Source organism: Zeus faber, assembly GCF_960531495.2.
Source record: "Zeus faber genome assembly, chromosome: 12".
Taxonomy (NCBI): Eukaryota; Metazoa; Chordata; class Actinopteri; order Zeiformes; family Zeidae; genus Zeus; species Zeus faber.
In genome coordinates this window covers 22804983-22819666 of record NC_137196.1, presented here as the reverse complement: position 1 = coordinate 22819666, position 14684 = coordinate 22804983, and the positions used below count along the sequence as shown (strand labels likewise).

General features: G+C 47.7%; 2 protein-coding genes across 2 annotated transcripts; one reads left to right on the top strand and one right to left on the bottom strand.

Annotated features, from left to right (window-relative positions):
• The first annotated feature begins 6853 nt into the window (after nucleotides 1-6853).
• On the top strand, nucleotides 6854-9440 carry LOC307238402 (myocilin-like). The gene is made up of 3 exons (XM_080011357.1): nucleotides 6854-7517; nucleotides 8048-8152; nucleotides 8272-9440. The coding sequence occupies exons 1-3, from the start codon at nucleotides 7031-7033 to the stop codon at nucleotides 9072-9074; spliced, it is 1395 nt and encodes a 464-aa protein (XP_079867483.1). The 5' UTR covers nucleotides 6854-7030; the 3' UTR covers nucleotides 9075-9440.
• Nucleotides 9441-9838: 398 nt separating this feature from the next.
• LOC307238045 (polyisoprenoid diphosphate/phosphate phosphohydrolase PLPP6-like) lies at nucleotides 9839-13766 on the bottom strand. Its single transcript, XM_080010890.1, has 2 exons — nucleotides 13229-13766; nucleotides 9839-11158 (listed from the first exon to the last, which is right to left on the bottom strand). The coding sequence occupies exons 1-2, from the start codon at nucleotides 13605-13607 to the stop codon at nucleotides 10770-10772; spliced, it is 768 nt and encodes a 255-aa protein (XP_079867016.1). The 5' UTR covers nucleotides 13608-13766; the 3' UTR covers nucleotides 9839-10769.
• Between the last annotated feature and the right edge of the window lie 918 nt (nucleotides 13767-14684).

The following is a 14684-nucleotide window of genomic DNA, read 5'->3' as shown; positions in this document are numbered from 1 at the left end:
GTCATTTGTTGTACTCATTTACTCATTCATCTATTTTGCACTCACAAACAATATCAAAACTATAAACTCAACAATTTGAAATCATTATTTACAACTGACCTTTCTCATACATCTCATACATCCCTACACGTCAAAATCATGAATTAAAATCAATGTTTCACGTCTCGTTGAACTGGAACTGTTTAATTTCTAATGCCATAAATGTTAGATTCATGAAATTACACGGATGCGACTACATTATGTTTACATGTCTTTGATGTTTATACATTAAGTAAATTGTGCTGCATTGCATAAAATTATCAAGAAAACTGTAATACTTACCTAAAACAGATACTCTGGACCTTGTGAATTTCTTCCTGCAGCTATATTAATAATAATAATAATAATAATAATAATTATTATTATTATTATTATTATTATTATTATTATTATTATTATTATTATTATTATTATTATTGATGATAATATTATTATTGATAATAATAATAATAATAATAATTATTATTATTATTATTATTATTATTGATAATATTATTATTGATAATAATAATAATTATTATTAATTATTATTAATTATTATTTTTTTTATCACTAATACTAAAACTACTGTTGTTAATTGTGAAATGTATTTCATTTAAAGAGCACTTAAGAAAAAAAAATCATTACAATTATTATTAGTAGTCGTACTGGTAGTGATCGCAGTAGTCGTAGTAAAATTAGTTCTAGTGGCGGTAGTAATTGGATTATTTTCCAACATAGTATATTTTAGTAGGATAACTGTATTAGCAGATCATGTTTTTATTTGTGTGTTGTCTGTTTAACCGCCCTAGCAGATGCTTCTATACATTCCACACCAATAAAGCATTTCCTGCCATCGCGCGAGATGGATTGGACCAACTGAATTCCATCGCTGTTTGTTTATCTGTGTGCGTGCGTGCGTGCATGCGTGCGCGCGGGCGCGTGTACGTGCTTTTACAAGGCAGGGCTCTTACATCCGACCTCAAATGAGCGCCTTGTTGGAACCATAGAAGATCAGGGTAATTAGCTAGTACATGAATGACCTCGTGAAGGTATTCTCATGCAAGATTTTTGCTTTTTGCTTTTTGCGTTTGTCAGCCGGAGATTTTATGTGACGCTGCGGCAACGGGGATAAATCTGCAAAGCTGCCTGACCCAATAAACGCCAGGTCAAAATGAGCTCTTTCCTTAAAACCAATGACTTCATCACTTGAGGTGCTGAGGAAGGCCTGCGTGTGTGTGCGTGCGCGCGTGCGTGCGTGCGTGCGTGTGTTTCTACTCGACCCGTGCATGTTTACTTGGGGAGGGGTTCACAGATGACTTAGCGCGGACAGTGCAGCGCTTCTGGGCCCGGTGTCAGGAAGAGGCCGGGGAAACGCTCCCCCCGCGGGGGGCCCCCTGTCCATCGTCGCCCTCAGCCATCTATCCGTTACTGGCGGCGCACCGCGGCGCCCTGTTTTGACAGGAGGCACGGGGACGTCTGCTGAGCTCGTCAGCCGTCGCCGGAAAGTGGCGCTTTCATGCAAAAGCAGCCGTCGTGTCCGGACGGACTCTGCGGAGGCCCGACCGCAGCAGATTGGAAAGAAAGCAGGAAGCGTTGTTTGAAAAGAGAAACCTCCCGTCGGAGACACCGTGATGCGGTCGGGGCTCAGTTCGGGCTGACCCCATCCTCCCCACCCACCCCATCCCCCTCCTGCCCTGACTTTTCACAACATTTTACGACACGGTTTGTGTTATACGAGGCTCCAGATATACGAGTTCCCGCTGTCTTCACGTGAAATGCAATATCAACTTTCAACTTCAAGTTTTTATCCTCGTATTGGCGACGCCCCCCCGCCGCCGACTCATTATCAGGGGCCCCATCATCTGCCCCGTCCGGGGAATTTGGTCACATGTTCCTGCTCCCTTCTCCACCAGGGACGACGGGCCCCGGCGTTTAATCGTCGCGGATGGGGAGGGGGGAAAACAGTTGCCCCATTAAGTAACATGTAGCTGCAAAGCCCTCACTCCACACAAACACACACACCAACACGCTTTCCCCGTCCGCACCGAAGTGACGCTGGTGTGTCTAAAATGGAAGCATTGGAGGAATTTATTGAAACTGTTAAATGTATGTATTTTCAACGCAGGAATTCCAAAAATACATTGCTTGCCCGGGGGGAGGGGTGGGGGGGGGTGGGGGGGGCTGAGTATTACTGGAATTACAATGGAAAGATGCCATTCCATTTTTCCAGGCTGTGTGATTACATGATGTAACGTTGGGAAAACACAGACGAGGATGGGGGGGCCCTGTGCTGGGAAACGGGGCCGTCGATACGATGCAAATGCATTCTCAGATCAAATTTCGGCAGCTTTTTCGGTCTCCCCACGATAGAGTTCTATGGATTTCCGGTGATTGTTTTAAACGTATATAGATTATTAAGCAAAGGCATTATTCGCCTTATTTACACACAAAGATATAATTTCACGTTCATGTCTATGTAAATCAAATTGACGTGTGTGTGTGTGTGTGTGTGTGTGTGTGTGTGTGTGTGTGTGTGTGTGTGTGTGTGTGTTCTGGGTTGGTGCACGTTTGACTCTGACGGAGGACAGTCTGGTGCCGTGCCAGTCTGTCTGCAGCTCTCTAATAGGAGCCTGCAGTGCAACACCTGCAGTTGTCTCTCCAAGAGCAAAACACATCCAGCTCCATTGTCAGGAACGTTCCAGCGCGTCACGCACGGTGATTACCGGCTCGGAGTCAAAAAAGAAGAGGAAGAAAAGAAAGCAAACAACAGGCCTGTTTTGTTTTTTTTAGTACTGGAAAAACATTCGCTTCCGTCAGCACCCCCTCGCCCCATCTGGAGGTAGCCGTTTGACACTTGAAAATTTAAAATACCTTTTAACCGCAGTCGCTTGTTCGCACCCGCTCCCAGCACGAGGAATAAAATGTCTCATGACTCAAAATGACTCAAGTATGCCCCCTTTCTCTATTTTATTTTATTTATAATTTTGTCCTTGTATTGCAACCCCAACGTCCAACTCCGCCAGCTCTGCGTCTCGCTTGCTCACCCTCACATCCACACGGACGTCCACATGGCTTGGCACATGGACTCCGAAAAAGGTAAGCCGCCTCCCGCAGCCTGGAGCCGCAAATGAAAGCAATGAGGTGCAGCGGCTGGTAATGGGCCTGTGCTCGGGTCAGAGGTCGCCTTCTCGGCGACGGAGCGTTTGGGTGTTTTTGTGATTTTAGCTGCGGATCGGTGGAACAGTTCCACAGGCCGTGAAGCGGCGCCAACCACGTGATTCTCCGCATGAGTCTCACTTCATAAATCACAGCACCAGTCTGGCCCTCATGTAAATGTCCCTTGTGCAATACCACCTGCAAGGGCCCCAAATATATTTTGTTCTGAAAATGTTTACCTGATTCTTCAGCATTCATTTCAATGTCTAAATTATTGAACCAAAACAGATTTATTTTAAAAGTTGTATTATAATTATGAATATGTATTATAATATATATATTAGATATATTATATATGTATATGTATTATATAATTATATAATTGTGTATATGTATTTTTTTATTATTACTTTTATTATTATAATTATAATTATTATTATTATTATTATGATTGTTGTTATTATTATTATTATTATTATTATTATTATTATTATATTATAAGATAAGATAAGACAAGGTAAGACAGAGATACTTTATTAACACTGGAATTTCCCTTTGGGATTAATAAAGTATCTTTATCTTATCTTATCTTGTAATAATAATAATAATAATAATAATAATAATAATAATGATAATAATAATACATATGCTGCAGGCACCAATACCTAGGGTCCATTTTCGACACTGGAAAATCACAAATTTTAGAAAGTTACAAATTTTCGAGTTCCCATGGAACATAGCATTTGTGCTATCGCTCGTCTTTACATCGGCATTTTGTCTCAAACATTACATTTTTTCCGAGTTCCCAATGTGCAATTATTAATCAGGGGTCATGTTATGCAGCTGTCGATTCACACGCACGCAGCACAGTTGGACATTTGCAGTATGACTCACCCAGCAGATTTGTAAAAGGTGCCAAAGCACACCCGTCCATTGAACTTTAACAAAGGGCCGACTACCCTGGACCCCACGTATTTGCTGCCTGTGGCTTTATTTATTAATTGCTATTGTAAATGTTGTTTATGTCACCTTAGCCAGATTCAAGTGAGTCAAATAAGTATAAAGAAGTCTGTCTTGAGCATTTGGTTTTCCATTTTTCTCTCTTTATTCAGCAGTTCCTCTGTTTTTCTCATCATCTGTTTTGTTTCCCTCTGCAATGCCATGTCTCTTCACCTCCCTCCTCTTTCCTCCTTCCTGTTGCATAATATGATGTCATTCATATTCAACCAAATCCCCGTAAAATTATACAATGGAGGTCCTGTGCAGCAGCAAATGACCGGGATTGTGTTTTTAGGGGTTGTTGAAATAGCTGCCAAAGTAAATATCACTGATCGGATTTTATTGCCGTTTCTCCCATTTAATGATGGCGTTATTCGTTTTCCGTCTGCTTATTTTACCCGGGAATTTAAACACCGCTTTTTTTAATGTCCGCCATCAATCAGGATAAATCACCTCCCCGTCAACAACCCCAGGCTGAAGACAAAAAAAACCATCTAATCCAGAAAAAATAAAATGATATCCTGATCGAAGCTCAAGGTCTGGACACGTGGTTGAAGGGTTGAATCTGTTTTCATGACATCCAGGCACGTGCGGAAGAATGCACACTTCAAACTGGTTCATCGCTTCTGCTTTTGGCCCTGCACTGAGAACATACACGCGGCCAAAGAGGCCATCCAAAATGCGATGGCGGCTTGAAACGATTCATCACGCGTCGGAGTGAAAGTGCGCGAAAGAAGATCGTGCCTTTCGCCATGACATCATATTCAAAGGGATTCTTGGATTGGCTCACGGACGACGAGCTGGGGCGAGGGACGCCAGAAGACACCCGAAGAGCAATCCTCATTAAAGACGTCGCCTCCCCACATAAAGATGTCCGTCAGCGGACAAGTGTCCCCCTCCTCCGCTCTAACCAGGCGGAGCCGCCCTGTTCCCGTCCACCGCACCCGGGGGGCCCCCGGCCGGAGGGGCCGGCCGGGCGTAAAACGTGAGGCCGGAGTCGTGGCGTTACATAAGAGGAACACGCCCCGACGGGTTAACAAGGACACGGCGCCGGGCGGGCCGGCCGCCAGGCGGAGGAGCCATGCGCACATGTCGTAGCACACGCGGCGTTGGCTCTGGCACGTTGACGGAGGGAGAAGACGGAGGGGGGGGGCGGCGGCGGCGGTGGCGGTGGTGGGGGGGCTTCAACCCGACTGAGCCAATCCATCAAACCAGACGCCGCAGGGGCCAGAAGCGGCTGTGTTTGCAGCTTTTTTTTTTTACCCGTTGCGCAACGGGGAGGGGGAGGTCGGTCCTTCCAGTGACACGCCTCTCACTCGCGGACGAAGGCGGAGGGTTTGGACGCAGGTGGGTCACGGGTCTGCGCATGTGACGGGGGATGAGCGGCGATGACTCAGGCCCGTCCCGTAAAAGAAAAGGGCCCTGGCTCCCGGCGGTGGAAAGAGAGGCGGCTCGAGGGGCCGCTACCCCGCTGACAGTTCACTGTACTTTGAGTACGAGTGGCAGTTGCGATAAGAAAAACGGCACGACTCAAGTGATTACTTATCGCTGGTTTTGTTTTCCCGCTCTGTATTGCGGACGCGGGATACAACCCAAAAAACAATGAGTTAATAATCATTAATGAACCATTTTGGTGGCGGTCAAGCTGTTCAACCCGCAGCTCACACATAAGCATCGGCAGAGGAATGCATGTGCTTGAGTGTCGATTGGCTCTGGAATTAATATGTTTAAAAATGTTTCTCAGGTTTTGTTTGGAGTTGGATTCATGTTAAAAAATATCAATTCTGTAACAGTGTATTATAATACTGTACTTAGTCAGGAAAGACGTCAAGTAAAAGTAAATGTGCTGGATTTTAGTTTTACTCAACGTATAAAGCACCTTAACAGGTGAAGATCTACTCAAGTACAGCGACAAGAGAAAAAGTAACTTGTTACTTTCCCGCCGCGATGCGTTCGGTGGAGCGAGCACCCTCCGTATTCCATCCGGGCCGCTCATCAATTTTCTGCGATGCCGCGGCGAGTCGCCCGGTGGAAAAGTTTGGCTGGGTCCGGGAAAGGCAGAGGAGCGAGGATCCTCCACACCACATCCTCATCCCCGGCCGGCGTGTCAGCCTATCCCCCTCCTGCGCCAGACTTCCTGCCCAGCCGGCCTGGCAGCGGGGGTGCCGCGGGACCCGCTGGAAATTAAAAACTAACGAGTCGACATAAACGCACCCCGACGGCCAAAGGCCGACGGGCCCCGGCCCGTTCGACCGGGTCGTAAAAAGTCGCCCGACGCAGCTTTAATTGCGAGGAAAGCGATTAGGCGCCGGGGAAGGAAATCGTTTATTTGTTGTGGTCGTTGTTTTTGTTTTTTTTGTTGTTAAAACAGCTGAGAAGCGTTAGGCACAGAGAGAGAAAACAACAACCGGCAGACGTTCCACCTGCCGAGACACGCTCTGCCACAGGAAAAAACAGGCGTAACACAGTTTTGTTTTTCCACTGATACGGTCAGATATTTTACTCGGCCGGTGAGTTGCCGTAAGCCGCCAAAGCACGTGGCATTTTTACACACACGCATACCCCCCCCCCCTCAACCATCCCCTTCCCAGACATGCTCCTCGTTCCCTCCCACTCTTTGACTGTTGACTTGTATAAATATCCCTCGGTGTTGAAGTTCAGGCACCGACCTGCGCCGACGAGACATTCGGACTGAACCCGGCGTAAACAGACCCCAAGGCGATTCTCTGTCTTTCAAAGACCCGTTCAGAAAGCTGAGGTTTGCCAAAAAGGCGTCCGAGGCGAGAAAAGAGGAATAGTTTAGTATTTATTTCAATTTAACCGGACAAGCAGACAGAGTCCCAGCCACGTCAGGATGTGGCTCCCGGCGTCCGTCTTGTGTTTGTCCTGTCTGCTGCCGACCCTCCGGGGCCAGGACGGGGGCCGGGCCTCGCTCCGCCGCTCCGGCGACCACAGCGGCCGCTGCCAGTACACCTTCACCGTGGCCAGTCCGGAGGGACCGGGCTGCCCCGCCGGCGACAGCGGAGCGGAGACGGAGGCTCTCCTGTCCCGGCTCACGCTGCTGGAGGCTCAGGTCGGCCGCTTGGTGGGCGGCGGAGAGGGGGGTCCGGCCGGGGCCGGGGCCGGGGACGCGGCCGGCCTCGGGGAGGCGTACGCCCGGGTCACGGGTGAGAGGGACCAGCTGCGGCAGGACAAGGAGCACCTCAACAGGCAGGTGCGGGACCTGATGAAGAGGGTGGACGAGCTCAGCCTGGAAACCGAGGCGCTGAAGCAGAAGCCCTGCCGGCCGAGCCCCGACGCAGCCAGAGACCAGCCGGGGAACAGCCGGAGACCCGCCAGCAGTAAGTACAGCAGGGACCGTCGGATGGGGTCCTGGAGGCGGGCAGCTTTCCATCACGAAGGGGTCCCGGCAAAGCACGGTGCGTGTTTTTTTTTTGCACGCCGTCGTTTGTGTTGGGCGAGCGGCGCTAAGTTAAGTCCCCGGGGTCAGGAGGTCAAGTTCCAGTTCGCCATCCGGGGGGCTGAGCGCGGGGGGGATTGGAATTTAGAAGGCAGTTACTTCTTTTTTTACGGCTTTGTCACTCACGCATGTCTTTTTGGGGCGCGGGCGCGATCGTTTTTCAGGGGCCCAATAACACGGTTACAGGGCAAACCCGCTGTGCTGCGAGAGCGACTCGAATAAAAGCCCTTTGATGTGGAGACTTTGATGTCGTCAGTTTTAACCTGTCTGTCTGCGGGGTCTCCGGCTGACGTTCTCTGTGAAACCAAAGACAGTTATTACAATTACACTTTATTATTATAACAGCGTTACAACTATTTGATGTGGTATCTGCCAAACTATCGAATTCCCCGCCTTTCTCAACCTTTCCAGACCCCGCCAACAATGTTCCCAGCGCTTCTTACCAAGAGATGAAGGCTGAGGTGACGGAGGTTCCAGCTTCTTTCCTCCTTCCTGACGGAGGCCATAACCAAACAGGTATGACGTTTGGGATGTCGTTTCGTTTTGGAGATCTCTGACTACCAAACACCCACCCGTCATCATCATCTCTCTCTCTCTCTCTCTCTCTCTCTCTCTCTCTCTCTCTGTGTGTGAAGGCTGTGGAGAGCTGGTCGCCGTGGGAGACCCCGTGCTCCACCGGAAGGCCGACAGCATCACAGGGAAGTACGGCGTGTGGCTCCAGGACCCGGAGCCCCGGGGCCTGCCCTACACCAACAAGACCGTGTGGCGCATCGACGCCGTGGGCAGAGACGTCCGCCAGCTCTTTGCGTACGAGGACATGGAGCAGTTCTCCCGGGGCTTCCCGATGAAGGTTCTGGTTCTGCCCGAGGCGGTGGAGAGCACGGGCGCCGCCCTCTACCGCGGCTCCCTGTACTTCCAGCGCCGGCTCAGCCGCACCCTGATCCGCTTCGACCTGGCCTCCGAGAGCCCGGCGGCCCGCCTGGACCTGCCCCACGCCGGCTTCCACGGCCAGCACCCCTACTCCTGGGGAGGCTACACCGACATCGACCTGGCCGTGGACGAGCAGGGCCTCTGGGCGATCTACAGCACGAGCAAGGCCAAGGGGGCCGTGGTGATCTCCAAGCTGGACCCCGGCAGCCTGGAGGTGAAGAGGAGCTGGGAGACCAAGATCCGCAAGAACTCGGTGGGCAACGCCTTCATGGTGTGCGGCCGCCTGTACACGGTGGCCAGCTACACCGCGCCCAACACCACCATCAACCACGTCTTCGACACGGCCACCGGCGCGGGCCGGGCCATCGCCGTGCCCTTCAAGAACAAGTACCGCTACAACAGCATGGTGGACTACAACCACGCCCAGAGGAAGCTGTTCTCCTGGGACAACCACCACATGACCACCTACGACGTGACGCTGGGCGCGGCGAGCCCTGGCAGCAGCTGAAAGGGCTGTCGGAAGAAAAAGAAAAAGGCCTGCGGCTACCGAACTGTGATAAGAACAACGGTAATCCTGAATGAAAATTGGTTATCGCTCTTGGTACGGAAATCATTATAGGATCCTATTTTTGTATCTCATAGCCTCACTAGAATATATTTTTTCTACTTCTGTTTGTAAATAGAATGTACACGATGCAGCGCGACTGTCTCTTACTATTGATTTAGCGATGGCGGGCGCCCGAATGGTCTGGGTGATCCAACAGTTCTTGGGGTTTGTATTTGTTTTGCTGTTCTCGTTTTTAATTTTCAACTGTCTATTGTTGTGTTATTGAAACATTTGCGACTTCTCAATAAAGATTTGATTTGAATACAACCTTCTTTCATCGACAGATTTGGAAATGCATGGAAACTGTCCGTAAAATTAATTTAATGAAATCTCATTAATAAACTTTTTTTTTAATATATATTTGGCATCAAACAAACAAACTGAAATGAACACATAAACTATTTCTGGGGGGCAAGCAAAATAAATCGATTAATAAATAAATAAACAAATAAAATGGCCAATAAATAAGGCCATCGCTGATGCAGTTGACGTACTTTTCCACCAGGTGGTGCCAGAGATCCAGAAGCTGAGGCCCTTGAGACAACACTCCTGATATTCTTTATATATATATATATATATATATATATATATATATATATATATATATATATATATATATATATATATATTCGAAAACATCATCAAATCATCAAAATAGGCTGCAGTGGATTTTTATCACTTTATTAAACTTAGCCTTATAAGCCATTCTTTTCTTAACTCCCTCATATAGAATATTGGTAGTTAATCTCCAACCTGCCAATGACTCCGTGGACTGTCAGTGGACACTGAGGACATCTCATTGAAAGTTTTGCAATGAGGTGCATATATTTCGAGAGCTATCACACTGATATGCTCCCTCATTCAAACAACATACAAGCATAAATGTCTGTCATGTCTGCTGCCATCTGTGGGCCTCACACCGGATCAGCGTTTTCCAGGCGGGCTCCCTGTGACCCGTTTTATTCTTAGAGTTCCAGTGACAAACCAAAGTGCGGGTCTTAGTCCGCCGGCCTCCGGTCCCCTGACAGGGACGCCGTGCGGCTGACATTTGCCTTTGGAAGTCAACAACGCTTTAAAACAACACTGTAAGAGAAGACGGACATGAATTGCAATGACAGTCAGAAGACTCAGCAGCTGACGGAAACTTTGATCAGGGGATGTGGGGGATTGGGGGATGTGGTGGTGGTGGGGGGGGTAGTTCAGCCGCCCACTCAAACTGCACACGCCGGTGTGTGTGTGTGTGTGTGTCCCAACATACAAACAGATATAAAAACAGAATGGACGGGTTCACCAATACCGACACCGTATTTTTATTTCTTTTTGAATGAGCACAAGTACCGACAATGAGCACCGTATTGGACCAATACCTGATAGCGGTACTGGTGTTTGTGCATCCCTCCAACTGCGTATGAGACAAATTATTTACAGTGAACGAAAATAGCCTTTCCAATGTTAAATATTCGGATCACTCAATCTACCGCTTACTGTACGCCCCACACAGACACACACACACACACACACACACACATACATACTCTCTCCTCTGTTCCAATGGACTGTCCATCACATGAACCCATTGGTCCCCCAGAGTTCAGTCTAGATCTTGTCCAGTCTTTCTCCGAGCAGCACGACCGGCAACTCCTGCACGCGCTCCCAGGTAACCCACAGTCTCTCCACGAGGCTGTACTGGCAGTAGCCCATGGCCAGGCCGAAGCCCACGTCCGTCACAAAGTGTCTGGCCAGCAGCAGCCGCGACAGGCTCACCACGGCCGCCCAGCCCAGCACCAGGGCCCGCATGGAGGCCGTGTCCCCCAGCTGGGCCAGGAGGAAGCGGGCGCACATGGCGGCCCGCGTGGCGTGGCCCGAGGGGAAGGAGTAGCGCTCGGCGAAGAAGGCGGAGAAGATGTCGGAGCGGTTCTGGGGAGGCCTCCGACGCCGCACTATGGTCTTCACCAGTCTGACCAGCAGCAGATCCAAGAGCAGCGCTGCGAGGGTGGGGGGAGAATAGAAGAATAGTGAATCTAATTAATGTCGCTTCTTTAAAATGCTGAAGGATAGATAAGCACGAGAAGCATTTTCAGCTCCCCTTTTTGTTGTCCTTGCACCTTCCATGGTGAGAATAGCTCGGCCATGTGGCAGCACGCATAACACATTCTATTGGAAAATGTTTCCCATCTTCTAGTTAATTCTAGGTTGGTGTGTATCGCCATTTGTTCTCGCGTATTGATGCTTTCCCAGGTTTATTTGATCAATTTTCTTATTTGTTAGGTCTGCATGGACTGTCTATCAGAAGTCTATTGTGATAGCCAATTCTTTTTTTTATATTAGGTTCATTGTTCAGTTTATTTTATTGTTTATTTCCTATTTTCTATTTTCTATCTTTATGTTAATCCTGAGTTTTATTGTATAGTGCCATTTCTTCAGGAAATCCTCTGGGTTATTGCATATGTCCATTCTCTATTTGTATGCTTACTCTTATTATTATTATTATTATTATTATTAAAGCCTATTTATTGCCTTATTTTCTTCCCTTCTGGGACCAATAAAGCATCTAACTATCTATGACAGAAATCAAGGAACTGCATTTACATTTCAAATGTGATTTATTTTAAGATAAAGCATCATGGGAGTCACTTGCGTAGACTGCAGCTATAGTCTACTGAAGTTATTTGGTGCTTATTTCACACAAAAAGTGGATCTCAATACCCTGCATCCACTGTCTTATAAGAATGTTACAAAGTTCTTTTTATTTTATTCATAGTGGTTAGACTCACCAAATGATACAAAATATTAGATATACAGTATATTAGATATGTCTGGCCTGCACACATAGGGCACACCATAACTGACGCTCTCTAGTTGGACTTGTTTTGTTTTCGTTTTTTAAGGGTAGCTCGACCCCTAGGAGCCATCGGCATGACTTCTATAGGCTCAACCGATTAAACGGCTGACAGACACATATAGTTCCCTTTTGTAGCCCGGACTTGACACCCGCAGGAGACTGAAAAAAGAAAGTTTCCATGGCTGCGTTCCAGGGTCCTTTCTGTTTGGAGGGGCTGTCAGCTGCAGTGACCGAAATCATCGGTTGGAAACACAAACAGCCCGTGGACCTGCTAATACAAACGACTGACACGTCAATGTATTACAATGGTATTTAACACTGTTCAGCTTCTGGGGAGGCTCAGGCACTGATGGCACAGTTTAAAGGGATCCAATGCATGAGTTAACGTTAAGTCCCGGGATCCCGATTGAAACTGCCATCCGTGTTGACGCTCGTCTTTGCTCCAAGACGGTCAAAATCGTCTCTCGAAAAAGTTTGAGAAAGGACTTACGGATTTGTTTTGTTTTTCTCGGCCACTCGGGGTGGCTGTGAAAAAACAAACACACGCACAAAGATGCAAACATCTACATACACACACACACACACACACATACATTTATTAAGGCACGCACAGCACCTTACTCATATTATTAATGTTGTTATTTCATTGTATTTTTCAGTACTGTTTAATGCCATTTCTATTGTTATTTTATTGCCAGTGTTGCTGTAATGTTGAGAAGCCAAAACCCAAGAATTCTACTGTCTTATACTTGTATAACGGGATGCAACAATCTTGAATCTTGGTGGGGATTTAGATTCATCCGAGGGTGCTGTCATTTTTTGGAAACGTTTATCCACATCAACAGTTTTTTGGACGACAAATTCAAATTCACAGTGGCTGTCTTTCACTTTTTGCGGGTATATCACTGCATTCTTGCTTAGAAAGGCGGACCCCGCCACTGACGATGGAAACAACATATAGGGGAGCGCATGCGTCATGTGTATATTCACTATTCCTCTATGAGCATAACGCATTACATTGAGCGGCTATTTCTTATAAAGTGCTGCAGCTTAAAAAGTATCAAATATGAGATTTTTTTTTTCAACTAAATGTGACGGATTAGCACTTTAAAGTGAAATTTTAAAAATCGCATAGAAATAGAAACTTTGCTGCTTTGCGACTTTGCGACCCTCGTACACCCCCAGGTGCGCGCACCACCCTGGGGGCACTCACCAAAGGCCAGGTTCAGCATGACCTCTTGCTCCGTGGCAGTGTCCCCACGCAGGAGCCCGTACGCGGTGCCCACGAACCAGGGCACGCCGTGTCCGGAGAGCTCCACCAGCCGCACCAGGGGCCGGACGCCGCCCCAGGGCGAGCCCTCGCAGGCGCACACGCCGAGCCTCCGGGAGAGCCACAGGTCTATGGCCAGCAGGAACCGCAGGGTGATGGCGAGGATGGGCTGCTTGAGGCGCGCCGGCGCCGGGTCCTCGGAGCCGCGGCGCCAGCGCGGGGCGCCCTCGGACGCTGAGCGCTGGCGCGTCGCGCCGGCGACCTCGAACCTCCCGCTGAGACTCCCGCGGCAGCTGTTCCTCCTCGGCACCGCCGACGACATTCTTCCGACCTCCGCAGGGTTCAATCGTCCAAGTGGCCCCGCGTCACTCGTTCATTCTTTTCCGCTCGGGTTGGAGTTTATCGCTCGTCCCCGCAGCGGGCAGACGCTGGAGCATGGTCCGGGACACGGGCGCCGGAGGAGGCGAGGACTTCAAATGATACCGATTCGGTCCCGGGCGGAACCCGGTCACGCCATCCACGCTTCAAAATCCATTGCGCGCCTACGAGGCGTTTTACGGTGAAAGCCGCGGAGGGCGTTTACAACGGGAGAGTTTCGGTGTAGACGCGCAATGGATTTTGAAGTGACCGCAGTGGTCCAGAATTAAAGGGTAATTTAGGCATCAAAACTTTTTGAAAAATACACCCTTCATTTAATTTTTATTTTTTTAACATTTCTGTTATGTATTGAAGAAAACCAGGCATAATAAAGCGTGAAACAATTTGATTGGTCCAGCTAGGGCATCGAAGGTATACTTATGGGATGTTTTATCTGTTTTACGCGCGATGCTTGGCGCCGCCCTGTTGCCAAAACTCAGGATCCTGAAAAAAAAGTATATTTTAAACTATTGTTTAAAAAATCCGTTAAAATAAAGTCACATTCACATTGAACACGCACAATGGATAAAACCCTCGCGAACTGAGTCAATAATTTAAGATTATTTTAATAAAAACGATTCGGTTACAGGGTTGAATGGATTCATTACTTTGGATTGCTTCATCCAAGGGCACTGTTATAAATAAATACTTAGAATATAATTAATACTCAGGACCATAGGAATGCTGTTGAATAATATTTTTACATATCTTTTCGGGAAAATTCGACGAGATAACTCTAATTACAGTAACAGGTCTATTATATTTTCCTGTAAATATAACATGTATGAATAGTGCATTAGGCAAAGTTGCGGGACGACTAAAGGCGCTGAAAAAATATTTAAAGTAGTATTTCAATTCATCGTATGAGCGTCATGAACCTTTATTTCCAGGTTGAAAGTTGTATTCATTTTGTTTCTATCGTGTCGCCTATTCTGATGCAAAATGATGGAAACACTTAGTGTCAACGTCCGGGGGAAATGTC

What these genes read in the sequence shown, in the direction of transcription:
- LOC307238402 (XM_080011357.1), top strand. Translation starts at nt 7,031, where the DNA reads ATGTGGCTCCCGGCGTCCGTCTTGTGTTTGTCCTGTCTGCTGCCGACC. An exon ending in CAGCCGGAGACCCGCCAGCA is followed by an intron (nt 7,518 to 8,047) that starts GTAAGTACAGCA and finishes CAACCTTTCCAG; the next exon opens with ACCCCGCCAACAATGTTCCC. An exon ending in CGGAGGCCATAACCAAACAG is followed by an intron (nt 8,153 to 8,271) that starts GTATGACGTTTG and finishes CTGTGTGTGAAG; the next exon opens with GCTGTGGAGAGCTGGTCGCC.
- LOC307238045 (XM_080010890.1), bottom strand. Translation starts at nt 13,607, where the DNA reads ATGTCGTCGGCGGTGCCGAGGAGGAACAGCTGCCGCGGGAGTCTCAGC. An exon ending in CATGCTGAACCTGGCCTTTG is followed by an intron (nt 11,159 to 13,228) that starts GTGAGTGCCCCC and finishes CCACCCTCGCAG; the next exon opens with CGCTGCTCTTGGATCTGCTG.